The sequence below is a fragment of the Patella vulgata genome, chromosome 3, assembly GCF_932274485.2.
Source record: "Patella vulgata chromosome 3, xgPatVulg1.2, whole genome shotgun sequence".
NCBI classification, from domain to species: Eukaryota; Metazoa; Mollusca; class Gastropoda; family Patellidae; genus Patella; species Patella vulgata.
In genome coordinates, this window is record NC_065881.2 from 30,600,094 (window position 1) to 30,619,631 (window position 19,538).

Below are 19,538 nucleotides of genomic sequence, written 5' to 3' on the forward strand. Positions count from 1 at the left end.
AGCGCTTAATTTTCTGAATCATAAAGTCTAGTATTATCATTCCAAAATGTATCTAAAGCAGCAATAAAACTGTTGTTCAATTCATCAAATAAGTATGTTTTCACTTCAATATAGTCACAAAAAGCCACCATCTTCTTGTTAGTTATGACGATCAAGGGATATAACACTGCTAGGTGCATAGTGTGTAGAACCTATTTTAAGTATTGACTAACTGGCCTCTGTGTTAGAATATCCTTAAATGAAGTAGAAAAGGTTCATTGTGGTTACTATTCATGGAAATGTGTGAGAAATATACGTGTTATCAGTAGGCGCTTAAACTCGTCAGTACTTGTACCGTACGTCAGTATTCCTATAAATGGTCAGTAATAATCATAAGGTGAGTATTTAAGTCAATTGGTTAGTATTCCTTACTTGTAAAAATAACGTGAGTAATTAAACAAATGTGAGTAAATCCGAACATATCACTAGTCAGACTCGTGCGGGAGAAATTGGCAAACGCGTCACTATTCGAGCTCCGGTTCACTATCTGAGTGAAACTGCCAGTTATCTTTGATCTACACCAGTAGAGCGTGAAATCATTAACTATATAAATTTCTGGTGAGTTTTACAAATAAGTGATTAGTATTGGTTAAATTGTAATGAACGGACAAACTTACAACGGTTGCCCTATGGCACAATGTGTATTATTAGTTGATTTACAATTTATAGTTACTCTCGTTACATACGGATTGGCGAATGTTTTGGGGCAGGTGGGATTTGATCTGTATTGATTAATGGTTAAAAATCGTAATATGATAGTAGATAACAGAAATAATGAATTTCATACACATACCAATGCATACATACAAGCTGAAATTCTGAGCAATGAACAATCGTGTGAATATATATTTACATTATTATTGGTAACTTCAAATTTGCACAATATTATAACCCCGTTTCCTGATAAAAATACGGATAAAAATTATGACTTCTATAGGGTCCACAAGCTAAAAATGCGATTTTCCGTACAATCAGGGGCCATAATTCAGGAAATTATGGTCCGATATGCGCGAATATCGAAAGGAACAGAGATCTTTGGGTTATAAACCTACATTTCAAGTTTCAACAAAATCGGATCAAAATTGTGACCTCTATAGGGTCTACAAGCTAAAAACGTGATTTTTCGTACAAACAGGGGCCATAATCCATGAAGTTTCGATCCGATACATGCCAATATCGAAAGCAGCCGAGATCTTTTGGAGATAAACCTATATTTCAAGTTTCGTCAAAATCGGATAAGAATTGTGACCTCTAGAGTGTCCACAAATAAATTGTGGACGGACGGACGCGACGGCATAATACGTCCACATGAAAATGTGGGCGTATAAAAATCCTTAAATTACTGAAAATGCTCTTCTATCTTTCTTATTTTTGAAAACAGGGCCCTGTTTCACAAAAACTTAAACTAAAATCACTAAAATAGATTGTAACTAAAATCAAAATGAAATTTTAAATTTTATGCGTTTCACGAAGATCGATTGTAACTTAAAATGCAATTTTAATAGATTTTAGTTTAAATTGCTTGCGCCCGCGCAGTGCACAATTCTGGCGAGGGCACTTATGGTAGGCATAAACGCTTCGGAACTGTAAACTGTTGCCAGGTTGAACTAACCGTTACAATACCAATGAGGAGAGTTTCATACATTGTAGCACATGGCCAGACAGTTGTAGAGAGATGAAATAAATACATTAATTGCGTATTATTCGTTTTGAAATGTATCAGTGGGTTGGCCTTGAACTTTCATGTCCCTTTCGTGACCTTGGCATTTGATATACTCGCAGGCTTTAATGGAAATAATGCGTATCGATAAACTAAATCGCTTGAATTTCGTAGTTTTATGGTATTTTGGAAAACAGAAACTATTGAGAATTGTCACCATATAAAATACCCTTGGTTCCTATATAAAACTTCTCTGATTTACGCTGTGTTATTAGCAAACGCTTTTATTAAGAAATAATAATAAATTCATGATATTAAAATTTAATTTTAAATAGGCCTATAAAAATGTTCAATACACACATATGAGATAATTGATTAGTTTTTTACATATCATCATAACCCCAAAACCATACGAGTAAATACTTTGCATATTATGGCGTATCTAGTATTATAGGACTGTAGGCCTTCTAATACCAAGAAATTAGCAATTTTAAACAATTGTAGGCCTAGAGACTATTCAGATGCTTTTATTTCAAAAACTGCTCTTATTTCTTTTCTTTAACTTCTGTTACTCACAGTCCTATCGGTGGTCTAGGGTGTGAATCCAAATATAAAAGCCTCAATATGATATAAAGGGTTCAAAAAGGGGCTCAATTGTTAAATTACTGAAAATGCTCTTCTAATTTTCTTCTTTTTTTTTCAAACTGTTAAAAAGGATTTTTCTGAAACGTCTGATACAGGAAGTTAAGTTCCCATACCACCCGACAATGATGTGTAAACTGGAAGTAGCCGAAAAAATCTGATATTTTGAAAAAAACAGTAACAATCGCGATTTCTCAGTCGGGTGTCACTGGATCAAAACAACTCAAGTATCGTTTGGGTTATTATATGACACTCTTCCTGTCTGCTTCCTGAAAGCCGGTTCAGTGCTGCTTACAGGTCTATTTTTAGGGTTTTACACTGCGTATCCTGTGTGAAACACTATATTGTTTTCGTTTGGATTATTAGGGTTTCACACTGTTAAGAAAGAGAGAGAGAAATGGGGTCTAACATCCACTCGACACAAACTAGGTCATTTCGGGACTAACATATGGTTTAATTTTTATTTCAATAATTCGCTTGCGTATAGGGGTCTTTAGCAGTGGGAGGAAATCGGAGAACCCGGAGAAAACCGACAAGGTTGGACAGGCGACCCTACTCCTTGTCACGTACAACCGGGGATTCGAAACCACGCCAGTTGACTCAATGACAGGCCTTATGATACAGCAGGCATGTGCTAACCATTCGGCCATCCAACCCCCCCCCCCCCTTTTTGTTAAGATTATTATTAGGGTTTCACATCACCGAAAATATAGCATTACTTTTAATAATAATCGACGATTTCAACTTTCGATACATTTTGGCATAGCTGGAGACAGGGCTCACAGCTATGCTACTTTTGACGCCAAATTTAGAAAATTTAAATTTAAATTTTTATTTTTTTATTGATGAATATTTTTTGGTGGTGTTTTACACAGGATTAACAAGTCACTCTCACTTAAATAGAACTAAGTTATCGTGTCCCAAAGCATCAACCAATCATATTGCTTCTCTCTGCTTACCCTAAGCAGAAAATGTTCATCTTCAAACTCCATCAAGGCACTGACCTAATAAACACCTACACCAAGTTTGAACATTCTATGTCAATTAGAAGGAGAGTTATTGTGTCCTAAAAAGTGTGACGGACAGACAGACAGACAGATGAACCCATTTTAATAGTCCCCTGCTCTCTTCGAAAGGCTGGGGACAATAACTATTAAACAGCATATATAACGATGAAACAATATAATATAACGATGAAAATAGTAATAACATATACAGTGGACTCTGTTACATCCGATCTCTGATCACTACGGATTGCTGTGACATCCGACATGATTTTCGTGTCCCGATTTATTTCCTTATTACTTCAGCCAAAAAATCGCTGGTAAATCCGAATTATGTATGTTCCGTATTCCGACATCAATCAGCCACATAATTTCCATTGTTTCAACACCGTATAATCAGTACTTCAAACGGTGGGTGTGAAGCATCCAATTATCGGTGAGATTAAAACTCAATGGGTGTGAAGCCAGAAAAGATTAACAAGCAATCGCCATTTAATTATCGGTGAGATTAAAACTCGCAAGCGCCGATCTGTGTTGATTACTTTGATAATGACTAATGTTATAAATTCTTTGTTGATTATTTTACAATTTATAATCATTATACATTATTGTATTCAAAATGTCTGAACGTCCTGCAAAGCGTGCCCGAACAGATTTGACATTAGATGTAAAAGCGGCAACTTATAGCAGATTTCGAGAAAGTTCCACGACCTGCGCAGAAGGATTTAGCCTTAAGTATTCAATTGGCCGAGCTACAGTGTCAGACATATTAAAGCGTAAAGATCAATTTAAACAGAAGTTTGCCGATAATTTAAACTGCAGTAAGAAACGATTTTACACCAACTCAAAATTTGAAGACGTCAACACAATGACACATGAGTGGTTTGTACGCGCCAGAAGTAAAAACATTCCAATATCAGGTCCAATAATTAAGAGTAAAGCGTTACTTTTTGCGAATGAAATGAATTGTGGTGATTTTAAAGCATCGGATGGCTGGCTTTCTTCGTGGACAGAACGTTTTAACATCAAAGGATTTAAAGTTAGTGGCGAAAGTGCAGGTGTTGACATCGATAGCGTTGATGAATTCCGCGCGCATCCCGACTATTGTTGAAGGCTATTCTCCTGAAAACATTTTCAATTGTGATGAAACGGGTTTGTTTTTTAGAGCATTACCAGACCGATCATTATGTGATAAAAAAAAATGGTCGCTAAAGGGGGAAAAATTTCTAAAGAACGATTAACAATCCTATTTTGTTGTAGCGCAACCGGTGAAAAACTAAAGCCTCTTGTGATCGGTAAAGCAGAGAACCCGAGATGTTTTAAGGGAGTGGACAAGATCAACCTGCCAGTCAATTGGTCGGCCAATCGCAAAGCTTGGTGATTCGAAGCTACAATATAAAAATACTTCCGGTTTTTGAAGTTACAGTATTTTCGGTTTTGGAGAAAGCTCGGTATTCCGAAACGCTGTGTGATCCGAATTATTATAACGATCCCGTACGATGTCGGATGTGACAGAGTCCACTGTAATAAGGTACGATACACAATGTTAAAGGACCTAAATCGATAATATTTGGGACCTAGAAATTGACACAAATGGGTTGCAACGCATATAATAATGTAATATGAATGTATATAAACTGATTTACATTCAATCGTTTCTGTTTTTACTGTAATTTCTAATCAGTTATGTTCGGCGAAATACGCCATAAGTCTCAATCAAATGGCAATCTTTAGCGTATGGTTATTCCAGTATATTCCAATAATATTTATTGCACATGCTCAGCGACTCTGGGAAATTGTTGGCTAGGCACTTGACTAGTACTGATGATGATCTCGGTAGATATCTACCATCATGCTGTAATAGAACTAACCTCAGCTCAGCGATGCATACGTACGCAACGCGAAAATCTGCCAAAACTCTAAAACTACGTTGACACAACATATCACTTATACGATACAGATACGGGGTACAGATGGGAAAAATCTGGCTTGCCAAAAGTCTCTAATATGTTAGAAATTGTTTTATTTAGCACACTATAAATATAACTGATACATTGCATGCAACGGTGAAATAGTAAAACCATGTACGATGTTTGATCTTGGGATATCTCTCATGTGCGAAATTCGAAAGTCATGTGGATATCCTGTACGACTATTTTTTTTATTAAAACTAAGGCTGAGAGAAATACATATAAAAGCACATTGAAAATTATCAAAAAACAAACATTTATAACTACACTATATTACATATTCAAAACTGAGAAAATTCAAAACACAAGAAATTACAAACACTATAGCGAAACTTTTGTTAAACATTTTCAACAAATAGAGATATCAAAGTGCCGCCTGTCCCAAAATATGTGCCATTCCGCATGTAACGAGAATAAATATAAATTGTAAATTAAATAACAATGCACATTGCGCCGTATTCTGCATGGGAAACCCGTTGTAAGAACAGGAACGGGTACAAATAGTGTGACGAATCAAACCTTAACACTGAGCATTTAAATTCATATTTAAATATGATGGTATTTATAGATCGATCTATCGAACCATTTTCGGTGTCTTTTGCAAACTACGGCGGTAATCGAAATCGCTGACAAATAGTCCCTTTATTCACTTCCATCCATAATTGTTTTAAAAATTTCCTCTGATTCGAGAATATTAATAAATAATAATTCATTTATTCAGGATACTTAATATAAATATATATATATATAATCACGTATAGTAACAATACTCACCAGAAATTTATATAGTTAACAATTTCACGCTCTACTGGCGATGGATCCACTTACTGTCGCACATCAAAGACAACTGGCGGTTTCACTCAGATAGTGAGCGGTAGCCCAAAAACTAACATTTTCTTAATTAGTCACGTTTTTTCCAATTTCTTCCGCACGCGTCTGGCTAGTGATATGTTCGGATAAACTCACGTTTGTTTAATTAGTCACGTTATTTTTGTTTACTGACACAAGTAAGGAATACTAACCAATTAACTTAAATACTCACCTTATGACTATTACTGACCATTTATAGGAATACTGACGTACGGTGCAAGTACTGATGGGTTTAAGCGACTACTGACAACAAAGTATATTTCTCACGAGTTTCCATGGAATAGTAACCACAATTAAGCTTTTCTACTTGCTTGGTGGATATTCTAACGCAGAAGCCCTTTATTAACAGCTCTGATGCCGGTTCTACACACTATGCATCCTGCCGTGTAAATGCAAAAAAAATGTTTTCTTGCAATTTTTTTTTTTTGGAGGGGGGGGGGGGGGGTAAAATCATAAATTGACTGGACTAATATCTGAATTCTTCAGACTGATGATACTCAGGTCTATACTTTGTACTTTTATTTGATATTTTCATAAGAAACAAAATCCACCGTATGTGACTGAATAAACACATACTTACTTTAACTAGATTAAATAATTCAGCACCATCATATTTCATCTGATTCTGTTGCCTTGTTTCATTATTCTTTTTCATAATTTTTTGAAAGGTTGCCTGCTTGTCCTGCTTGTCAACTGTCTCTTCATTAGACAAAACACTATAATTATCACTTTTAGAAGTAGTTGAAGACATTTGTGATGAACTAGAACCCTTTAAGGCAGAAGATGAGGAATCATCTGTATGCATTTCCTTGATAACTGGTTTTAATCTGTTAGTAAAGACAGTTGTTGACGGTACATCATTTTCATGAAATCTACGGCGAGCTTCCAATTTTTCTATGTATACCTAGAATTAAAATAATGAATTTAAAGGCATTAAAATTAAGGTCATCAGTTCAGAATAAGAGTGCTTCTACAACCAAGCTTTGGTAAGATATTTATACAGCTTACCGGTAAACATTGTAATTTAGTAGTTCAAAATGCACTGAGCCAATGATTGGTAAAGCAGTGATCTTCAGCTTATAAAAGATCAAATCATTATTTGCAGATAGCCTTTTACATTGCCAAACAATGTAACATACACTCACGAAATTCAAACTCAATCATCATTACAGTGTAACGGTGATATTTTCGAACATTTTTTTTTAAATAGGATAATAATTGTGACCTCTAGAGGAACCACAAGCTAAAAACGCGATTTTTCGTACAATCAGATGCCATAATTCAGGAAGTTACGATCCAATATGCACAAATATATCAAAAGGAACCAAGATCTATCGGTTGTGAACATGCATAAAAATTGTGACCTGTTGTGTGTCCACAAACAGAGACAACGATATAATACTAGATGTCAACTAGCCTGGTTTTTCCGTGAGACTCACGGTTTCACGACCTTTCTCCCGATCTCCCGCTCGGGAGGAAATTTCTCAGAGGAAATGGTCATATGCCAATGCTATTTTTACTTTCACAAAGGAGGTAACTCCCTTACTTCCTAAATTTTTTAAAGAAATTTTATTCGTACACTAAGTACAATAAAATATGAAAAATAAATACATATAAACATATACAAGTTCTCAATTAATACACAGTTGATTAATTATTAGGGTTTCACACTGCGTAGCCACTATTGTTTTTGTTCAGATTATTATTTTTCTTCTTATTATTATTATTATTTTTCCATTTGAGCATATCTCAGAAACTACTTGTCGGATTGATTCGATGTCTTCGGTTTTACTGGAAAAGTGGGTTTGACTTAAATTTTAAAGCTATTTCCAACGTTCTGTGACAATGCGAAATGTCCGAAATCACCGAAGTTGTCGTTTTTCGATATTTTGCCGTAATGTTATCAATAATTGTCGGATTGTAATATTTGATACATTTTGACATAGCCAGAGACAAGGCACATAGCTAAGGTTCTTTGGATTTTTTTATTTTCGACGAATCTTCGGAGATATTAGGCGCCAAATTTTGAAAATTTAATTTTTTACGAAAAACTTTTTTATTAATGAATATTTTTATGTGGTATTTTACCAAGGGTTAAAGGGGTCACCGTATTTTTCATTGGCCCCCATTGGCTAATTCAGTTTTTCAGTCCTGGATTAATTATTTATTGTTCGATTTGTATAAAACAAAGTTCATATGTTCCACGGTCCAAAATGTCATTTTTTTTGTTACCGGTACATTTTCCTTTCGTCAACAGAAGAAACATAAATTTAGCAAAAACTGCAATTTTGAGAGTTCGGTACCACTTTTTTCAAATCTGGTATGACTGAAAGGGTTTGCCCTGTTAATGCGCACAAATCATCGCGCTCACTTTTTTTAATTTTTATTTCGTTTTCGGATCATTTCGATTTAAAGGTGAAAAAAGGTGAAAAAATGAGCTATTCACAACTCATTCAGGCTTTTCATATTTTAAAATATTTCTTCGCAACTTTCATAAACTAGTAGCAATAATCCATACGAAGAGAATGTATGTGAAAATTAATTTGTAATATGAACAGTTGCCGAGAAATGGGCAATTTTGTATTCTTTTTTTTTTCTAAACAATATTTATTCACAGAAACTGGATTGGAGAACAGGCAAAAGCCTATATACCCCCTCTCCATAAAAGTACAAACATAAATATATAATGAAAAGTAAGGTAAAGTAAAGTAAAGGGTTAAAATATAAGATGGCTATATACACTATATACACGATATGTACAAACCACAATCAGAATGTTTATATTTCATAAATTTACATACCGAATTTTCAAAATCTTTGGGAGATGTCGAGGAAGTTATGTACTGCCGAAAAAATTTCTTCAGAATTGTTTCTGTCTTCAGTTCCGAATAATAAATTTTGAGAACTTTGATAAAGTTTTGGAAGTTTTGATATTGTTGCAGATCGTGCATCTGAACGTAAGGGACAAATTAAAAGAAAATGTTCAGAGTCTTCAAAGGCGTGACCACAATCGCATGTTGGGCTGTCAGAAATATGCCTGAGAAAACGATGTCCGTTTAAATCACTGCAAGCGAGTCGAAGGCGAGAATGGTGAATTTGATTTTTCCTGCTACCAGAGTAGTATGATGCAGGTATAATTTGATCAAGGTAGCCGAGTTTAGAATTAAAAGAAGATAAAGTTGGTAAGTTTCTAGTAGAAAGATCGAGTGGATTCCATTCTCGAATTGTAGATGGTACAAAAGAAGAACAAAAATAAAGAAGTTCTGCAGAAGTATGTTGGAATGTTACTTTGGTTTCGTAGGCGATACGAATTTATATTAGGTGGTATCAGTTGAAATAAGTATTCGGGAGTAATATGGTTTATGATTTTGTAGAATAAAATTAATTTATGTCGCCTACTTCTCTCCTGCAGTGTAATAAATCCAGTTTCCTTATATAACACTTGGTGACTTGTACCTTTCACAGCACCGCATATAGTCCTGAGTGCATCTAGTTGTAAAAGTTCTAGTTTATGTGTTAGTTCGGCGGTACTCCCATCCCAAATAACGTCACAGTAATCGAAATGAGGAAGAATATATGATGTATACATGGTTTGGAGTGATCTACGACTTAACCTATATTTTAACGAGCGAAGACAATTTACAAGTTTACTTGTTTTGGCCAAAATCTTATTTATATGAGTATCCCACTTACAGTTTGTTTGGAAAGTCAGCCCCAGGTGATTGTGCTCAGAAACTTCTTTAATTGCAACATTGTCTAGATTAAGTGTCGGAAGAATTAAATTCTTTTTATTTGCTAGTGCTAGGGTTTCAGTTTTCAGCGGGTTAAAAGATACAAGCCACGTCTTAGCCCAAAGGTTTATTCTCTCTAGATCACCATTTAAGACTTCCGAACATTCGGTTGGGTCAGTTATTTTTATATATAAACTAGTGTCATCAGCAAATAATCTAATATTTGATTTTATACTGTTTACTATATCGTTGATGTATATAATGAAAAGTAATGGACCGAGAACGGATCCCTGTGGAACACCAGCAGGGACCGTTAATGGCTCAATTTTGTATGAGTCACTTTTTACGCTAGTTTGCCTGTATAAGAGTCAATTATTATTCGATATTTTCATAAAAGTGACACCATTTGATGCGTAATGTCAATTTTAACAAGGTCAAACCAATTTAACATTTTCAATGTCACCGGAAGTAATGTAATGTTGTCAGGATCACTTACATGTAATGAATGTATACAATGAATTGATATTGCCGGATTTGGTTGATTCTGCGTACATTTTATGTGATGTGTGCAATGCTTAAATGGAAACCTGTTTAATGGTTTCATTGGTACCGGAAGTGACATATGTTCAAGGGTAACGGGGCACCGGTGAAACCCGCCATTACTGCATCGCAGTTCTAGTTTCATTTAAGATGGTGAACAATCTCTTAAATCTATGTATTCTCATATAGCATTTTCTATTCTCATATCAATCTCCTTCCAAGAACTTTTATCGTAGCACTCTATTTTATTTACAATATATTTTTTTTTTATTAGAAAACTATGAGGAAGTCTATTTGGACTAAGACTTGTAATTATTTCCCCTTATTTCATAATGGACGAATGTAGTGCGAGTTATAAATAGACAATTTTTCCCTTAATTTTTTTCTCCCCTCTTCCTGCATTTTTGGGTTGACTTTTTGGTCTAGACTTGGAGAAAAGGGATCAAATTTGCAATTTCATAGCAGTTTTGGGTAATACTGATGATATTACAGTGGAGGGATAGGGGGTGTAAAGTGTCTTTCTGCAGAGCAATCATTGTGTCGGAAGTGAGATTTTCACCCCAGTCAACTTCAAATCCCTGTAGCAAATAATCTAAACGGTCAACCCCCTACAAATTTATGATGAGGATATTGCCAAATGTGGTCCCCATTGTGCCTATAAAGATTGGAACCAACGGAATGTTGAGCAAAAAGCTACAGCCTGTGATGTTACAGCCATTTAACATTGAAGTCAATGGGCAAATAATTGCTCCTCATATGATGACAGGCTTGGGATGTTGATATTTTCTCAGCGGCTTATTTCCTGAAGTTTTGAATGGAAAGTGTCAGAAGTATGTTTTTTGACTATTTGGTATCAAAATAGCCATGATTGGGGGTATCCGTTGGCTGAGTGTGAAGTTTGGGGTGTAAATGTTAGCATTCCGTTCACATTGATGTCAAAACATGGTTAGGTCTAAATATTAAGGCCAACTCAAATTGGTCTAATTTAGTGTAATGTATAGGATTACTTAAAGGGGAAGACCAACGATTTTCAACAAGGTTTCCATAAACCTTAAATATATATTGATAAATAATCCCCTCTGTAGCACAAGCAAAAAAGTTTTTGTAAGCGAGAAATTAATTTTTATTAAAACAGGAAGTGACATAGTTGGTTCAACACGCTGACTGGGCTCTATAGTAAGCATACAGATTTGGCATAAGTTTACTGCTGTATTGTGTTCACGCGTCGTCCTTTGGCCGAAAATCTGATCAAATGGGTTGTTTATTAGGATATCATAAACACGAATTTATGGTTTTTTTAACGTTTAGTACACAAAGCCGTCGTGTAAATTCACTCATACTGAACGGTACGCTGTGTCTCAATTCACGCCACATGGCTAATTGTTTATATCACTAGTTTGATTGACAGCTTGCAGGTGACATGTGTTTCGTCTGCTTCGATGTTTTTTGTGCTTGCTGACAGCGTTTTGCAACATAAACAGATCAAAATTATGGGCATGTGAGACATATAATATATAGTGCATTTTGGCATATAATGTCGACGTGAACAGTTTTTCCTTTTTTCTTCCATATCTTCTTGAGAATGGCTGGGCTCGAATGTTTTTACGGCATTACTGTAGACCACCCATAGAAGATATATTTTATATTCCAATACGATGGTGTCTGACGTTGACATACTTTGGAATTTTATATATTTATTTGAATATATGTGCTACAAGTCCGTTGACATAAAGAAAAACACTGTCAGCAGATTCAGCACGCACATAAAAATTCAAGCAGACGAAATATCTCTCACTTGCAAGCTGTCAATCAAACCACGTGATGTAAACAAATAGCCATGTGGAGTGAATTGGGGCACAGCGTACAGTTTAGTAAGAGTGAATTTACGCGACGGCTTTGTGTACTAAACGTTAAAAATACATAAATTCGTGTTTATGATATCCTAATAAACAACCGATTTGATCAGATTTTTGGCCAAAGAACGACGCGTGAACACAATACAGCAGTAAACTTGTGTCAAATCTGTATGCTTACTATAGAGCCCAGTCAGCGTGATGAACCAAGTATGTCACTTTCGGTTTTAATATAAATTAATTTCTCGCTTACAAAAACTTTTTTGTTTGTATTACAGAGGGGATAATTTATCAATATATATTTCAGATTTATTGAAACCTTGTTGAAAATCGTTGTTCTTCCCCTTTAATTGTTTTTCTGCCTCTGAGATATAGTCTGCGCGATTCATTATGACACAACACGAGCCTTTGTCGCTTTTCTTAATTATTATGTTTTTGTCTTTTTTGAGGGTGTTAATGCTGTTTTAGTTGCTTGGTTGAGATTTGGTTTTTGGATCGCTGGGGATAATGACTTTTTAGGTGGTTTCCATGTGGATTTTTCTGTGAATAATTTCTTACCTCTGCCAGATTTGTTCCTAAAAAAATAGGTCAATGTAAGTGTTCTTTGGAAGCGATCAGTTGCCTGGGTGATGGGGTCTATGGATGTTATTGTAGGGGTTGAGATGAATTTAAGGCCTTAATATTTAGACCGAACCTCAAAACATGGTGTCTACCTTTGAGATTGGGTTAGACTTATGTGACACTCAAAGTTTACTTTTGTACTGATTGTTAACTGGTTTCTTTTTGGAGGGCCAGTTGACATCCCGGGATGTTCGCTAGAAATAAAGAGGTTAATTTCTATTTCCAGTTGAAACCATTTTTTTTTCTTTCTTATTTTCTCACTGTTTTTATTACATATTTATCCCCAGCTTTCTATCATTTCAGGTGCCAGGGTAATGTTTCATAGAGTGGAATGATTGACCTCAACACAAGTATTAACAAGCCAACAGTGAGGCTGATGTCCCCCGCCGAAATTGCAAAATAAATAGATGACACATGTTACTTAATCGCACATTTATTTTTTTCACTAAGTTTCATCACTCTCTATCAGATAGAATCAAGTTTATCTTGTCCCAAACCATCAACAAATGAAATCGATTTGCCTAGCTTTAGCTCGTAATGTTAATCATTGAACTCAGTCAAGACATTCACCCATTCACCTAATGAACATCTACATCAAGTTTAAACATTCACCTAATAGACACCTACGCCAAGTTTGGACATTCTACCTCAATTAGAATGAGAGTTATTGTTTTCCAAAGTCTCAACCAATCAAATTGCTTATCACTCTGCTTACCCTGAGCTGAAAATGCTCATCTTCGCACTCTATCAAAGCATTGACCTCATAAACACCTACACCAAGTTTGAACATTCTAGCTCAATTAGAAGGAGAGTTATTGTGTTCCAAAGTCTCAACCAATCAAATTGCTTACCGCTCTGCTTACCCTGAGCAGAACATGCTCAATATCGAACTTAGTCAAGATATTGATGTAATGATTATTGGAAATCGTTGAAAATCAATAAGATTCTTCGTCTCATGACCTCAAACACTGTGTATAAATTTAAAGTCAATCGGATATTAACTTTATCCTATATTTACATATGATTTCTACATAGTATTTACAGAATAGTTACATGAAACGCATATAACTCATTATATCTATTAAACTTAACCAGTTTTATAATCAGTGGAAAGATAATAATAATTACTGCTTGATATTATGTGATAAACAAGATATTCGTGTCTTACTATATGGAGACACCAGATCTGACAAATCAACTAATGAAAATATTGTATGTGTTGTTCATGATGGCCGAGGAAGTTCATCAGGATTTTCCGGCATGGTTCCTCCTTGTCAGTGGTGCAGGACCGAGGGGCAATGTAAAGTCGTTCGGATAGGACGAAAAACAGAGGTCCCGTGTACACATTGCCGTGCACGTAAAAGATCACTTGGCAGTTGGAATTCGATATAAGAGTAGGCCGTTGAGCCGCTGTCCGGGCAAAATTTCCCTCATAGCACACTGTATGGGTGTATGCCCTTCTTCATTAGCCTAGTCGGAGCAGAACAGTAGGATGTTAAACCTCATTTCATTTCATTTCACCCGCAAACATACTAAAGCGTTTCTTTATGGTGATCCCATAGTATTTTAAACTAACTAAATGCTTTGAATAAATAAGGTAATAGGCCTCAGTAAATATGTTTTAGTGGTTTTATATTTTTTTTAATTTTCTTTATATTAATTGTCAGAGCATTATGGCAGGTGGAAATTGGCAACTAAACAGGCAACTAAACATACGCCCACAGCAGCTAAATCGTCCGAGCGGTCGACAAGAGTTGTCGTATATTTGTTCTTTGTAGGTAATTAGGGGGCATTTAATAGACAATTTCATACAGATGACATTATAATTTTCGTCGTTCGAGGGTTCACAAGGTTCTAAAAACTAAAACAATGGCTGTAACTCTGGAAGTAATCTAGAAATTGTTGAAATTCGATAGACTTTTTCGTTTTACTAATTCAAATAATACATATCAATTTCATACAGATCAGATGATGACTTTTGTCGTTCGAACGTTCACAAGGTTCAACAAAGTAAAACAAGGGCCATAACTCTAGAAGTAATTGACAGAAATTGCTGACATTTAATAGGCTTCTTCATTTCACTAATTTAAATGATGCATATGAATTTCATACAGATTGGGTGATAACTTTTGTCGTTCAAGCGTTCACAAGATTCAACAATGTGAAACAAGGGCCATAACTCTAGATGTAATTAACGGAAATTTCTGAAACTCAATAGGCTTGTTCGTTTTACTAATTTAAACGATACCTATAAATGTCATACAGATCTGATAAAGCATTCACAAGGTACAACATAGTGAAAAAAGGGCCATTACTCACGATGTAATTAACGGAAATTGTTGAAATTCAATAGGGATCTTCGTTGCACTAATTTAAATGATGCATATCAATTTCAAACAGATCGGATGATAACTGTTGTCATAAGAGCGTTCAAAAGATTCAACAAAGTGAAACAAGGGCCATAACTCTAGATGTAATTAACGGAAATATTGCTGAAATTCAATAAGCTTCTTTGTTTTACTAATCTAAATGATGCATATAAATTTCATACAGATCGGATAATAACTTTTGTCGTTAGAGCATAAACAAGGTACAACAAAGTGAAACAAGGGCCAGAACTCACGGCGTAATTAAAGGAAATTGCTGAAATTCAATAGGATTCTTCGTTTCACTAATTTAAATGATGCATGTCAATTTCAAACAGATCGGATGATAACTGTTGTCATTAGAGCGTTCACAAGATTCAACAAAGTGAAACAAGGGCTATAACTCTAGATGTAATTGACAGAAATTGCTGACATTTAATAGGCTTCTTCATTTCACTAATTTAAATGATGCATATGAATTTCATACAGATTGGGTGATAACTTTTGTCGTTCAAGCGTTCACAAGATTCAACAATGTGAAACAAGGGCCATAACTCTAGATGTAATTAACGGAAATTTCTGAAACTCAATAGGCTTGTTCGTTTTACTAATTTAAACGATACCTATAAATGTCATAACGGAAATTGCTGAAATTCAATAGGCTTCTTTTTTTTACTAATTTAAATGATGCATGTAAATTTCATACAGATCGGTTGATAACTTTTGTTGTTAGAGTGTTCACAAGAAGCAACAAAGTGAAACAAGGGCCATAACTCTAGATGTAATTAACGGAAATTGCTGAAATTCAATAAGCTTCTTTGTTTTACTAATCTAAATGATACATATAAATTTCATACAGATCGGATAATAACTTTCGTCGTTAGAGCATTCACAAGGTACAACAAAGTGAAAAAAGAGCCATAACTCACGACGTAATTAACGGAAATTGCTCAAATTCAATAGGATTCTTCGTTTTACTAATTTAAATGATGCATATCAATTTCAAACAGATCGGATGATAACGGTTGTCATAAGAGCGTTCACATAATTCAACAAAGTGAAACAAGGGCCATAACTCTAGATTTAATTAACGGAAATTGATGAAATTCAATAGGCTTCTTTGTTTTACTAATTTAAATGATGCATATAAATTTCATACAGATCGGTCGATAACTTTTGTCGTTAGAGCGTTCACAAGGTGCAACAAAGTGAAACAAGGGCCATAACTCCAGACGAAATTAACGGAAGTTATTGAAATTAAATAGGATTCTTCATCTCACTAATGCAAAAAACATATATCAATTTCAAAACAATCAGATGATAAATGTAGTCTGTAGAGTGTTCACAAGAAATTGTGGACGACGGACGGGCCGAGAGACGGACAGAAGGACGGGGGCGACAGCAATATACGACCACATTTCCATGTGGGCGTATAAAAACTATTGGAATATATATATAGAAAATAATATCAGAAAACATTTAAATTTACCACTTCGCAAAAATAAAATAAGTAAACTGTGGACTATCAATAATTCAGAATCAATTAATCACAGACTAAAACAGTTTACAGTCTGGAAACAACACACTACATGTATCAATAATCCAAAAAATTATTTTTTTCCGCTAACAAAAAGTTTAAAGTAATGTGTCCCAAGACTTCATCCGGTAAAAAGCCAGGTAAGATGAAGTCGATTCAAGCCGACAGAACGCGCAGTTTTAAAAAATAATTCACTTTCTTGTGTCGGAGCAATATTCTCTGTGTGTATTTTATGACAGTGCCGGATTTACCTATAGGCTTGGCAGACTTAAGTCTAGAGCCAAGGTCAAGGTGTATAATATTTTTGACACTGTCACTGACCTTGCTTTCACGCTCTTTCGTCTTAAACACCCGCTACCATCCTCGGCTTTACACTCTTCCATTTTTCTCTAGCGGTGGGAGATTGGGAGGGGCATAATAATTGTAATAGCCTAGGTCCTCACTTCATCTAAATCCAGCACTGATCGTGTATTTTGATATGTATATATTTGTTTATAGTTGTTTGATCTTTTGCTAATATGAATTATAATTTTTGTTCACATAAATGTTCTATCACAGCTAATATGCTATTAAAATTTTATATTTTCCTTGAAGTGGTGTGCTTAATTCTTCCGATAAAGCTGCTAATATTAAGCAATGATTAGCCCCCCATCCTCCTCCATTACTTTACCCTCCTTCCACGAGCCAACTTTTGCCCTACAAAGCAAGCATGACTAGGTCTATGCATATATATGTATTGTAAAATGACTTTTGCTTAAGAGGAATGCACCCTGTTGAGGCATATATCATTCAGAATTATGGATAGAGTTATGCGGTCCCTGAGTTATTTCCCTTCCGTACCCTGCCCAAACAAGTACGGATTTTGACACAAAAAGGCTATGACGACTTCCAAATTTCCTTAGAAATCACATTTTGACACAAAAACGCAATAATTTAAATGACAATTTGGCAAAAGGAACGATAGATTATCAAAAATCAATATAAATTATTGTGATATGAGTTGAAATAATGGTTGTTTTGGTTAGATTTGTGTATTAGAGGAGTTATGTCCCTTGGTTACGACTTCCAAAGTTACGTGTAAATCACATTCTGACTCGGTACATGTAAATATGCAGCCATGCACAGCCACAGGTGTCAAGTCGTGTTTTGATATGAAATTTATTACGGATATTTTAGAATCTGAACTCTACACCTCAACGGCGAAGTATTCAATTTAGCATGGAAGTTTGGTACCATGGAGAAATTTACGTGGATATGGATTATAGAATTGCACGAATCTTATAAGGGTTGCGGAGGCAAAGCAGATTCCTGGACTTTCAAGAGTGGTTCAATGGTCAATTATTTGTCCTTATATAAACATGCACAGGTATCTGCCTGACTGCACCGTCCGTGAGATTTTCTGAAGTGACCGGAATGTAGTCTCGCGCACGTCAGCAAATATACGTCATAAATAGCATTCCACATGGTATTATACAAACATGAATTGGTATATAAAGCCAAGTAAAAATACACTCATTACGCGCTTCGACTTTTGTGTTTATTTAATAGCGAACGTGAGCAAAAATTTTTATTGCACTAAATTTTGATTTAGTTTTTGATTTTGGCGATTTGGGTACAGAGCTAGCTGTAATAGCTTCGTTTCATTTCTAACTTTTTAATCCATGAGCGTGGCAAGATAAACTCATTACAACATTTTAGGATTTAATTTTATTTATTGGTTACAACCTTCGTTTACGTGGCGCTCTATTTACTTTAGGAAATAAATATTTGCTAGCTCTAAATGCGCAGAACTATTTGAGACCGGAAAATAACCGAAACAAATTTTTTATTGATAGTCTTTATTTTCCAGACACTTTTCGGTAACTTGGGTGTAAATTATTTTCATAATCATAGTATCTTATTCAATAATTCTGTAGCCATAAGGCTTGATCTGAGACTGAGCCCTGCAAGATAAAGTCCACCGATGATATGATATCCAGCATTGGATTGGACAAGTACCCCTATGATTTGAGCACTATAACCAAACTACCCATGGCAAAAATCACAAATAGGCTTATACTAGGCATTGTTAATAAATTTCCGACAACTACGGAGCATCGGTCTATCATAACTGCTTTACATGACGACTGTGTGACGTTTGGTGACAATTACATTCACAATAGACTGGTCAGACTGAAGATAAAGACTAGGAAGTTGGGTAAAAGTAAGGCCAAGTCCAATAAATGTATGAAGTCATACGACGATTTTCTTGACACCCCATTTTTTCCCGTCATAGTGGACGAGACTCCATCGGCAGATACTAGTGAAATTAATTTAATAAATAGAGAGACTCAGACATCTGCCGATGCGACCTTGACTGATTTAAATAGGAAAAATAGGTATTTGCAGCGATTGTCAAAGTGTCATAAAAGCACAATCGCCCAGTAAAAAAATCGACTTCGGAAGACTAAAAAAGAATTGATTCGCATGAAGGCTAATAATGAAAATAAAAAACAATTGGCAGGTAAAAAATGGTTTCAAGTCCAAACCTTTTAGAAAGAACGAAGTAATTTTGTATGATGTCGAATATCAAAGATACCCAGCAGAATGTCATAATTTTGTCATGGAACTTAAAAATCTAAACATTTCGAATGGTAACGTAGCAGCGGTTCAAAATCTACAGTTCAAAGAATATCATGTGAGCGCGTCGGTGTATCTTTAAAACA

General features: G+C 35.1%; 1 protein-coding gene across 2 annotated transcripts in view; it reads right to left on the reverse strand.

Moving 5' to 3' along the window:
• Nucleotides 1–19,538, reverse strand: part of LOC126814503 (E3 ubiquitin-protein ligase RNF31) — a 384,135-nt gene that overhangs the window by 177,185 nt on the left and 187,412 nt on the right. For both annotated transcript variants that reach the window (XM_050539678.2, XM_050539679.2), the window contains exon 10: nucleotides 6,766–7,089. In XM_050539678.2, coding sequence (XP_050395635.1) covers nucleotides 6,766–7,089 — 324 coding nt within the window. The remainder of the gene's footprint in view (nucleotides 1–6,765; nucleotides 7,090–19,538) is intronic.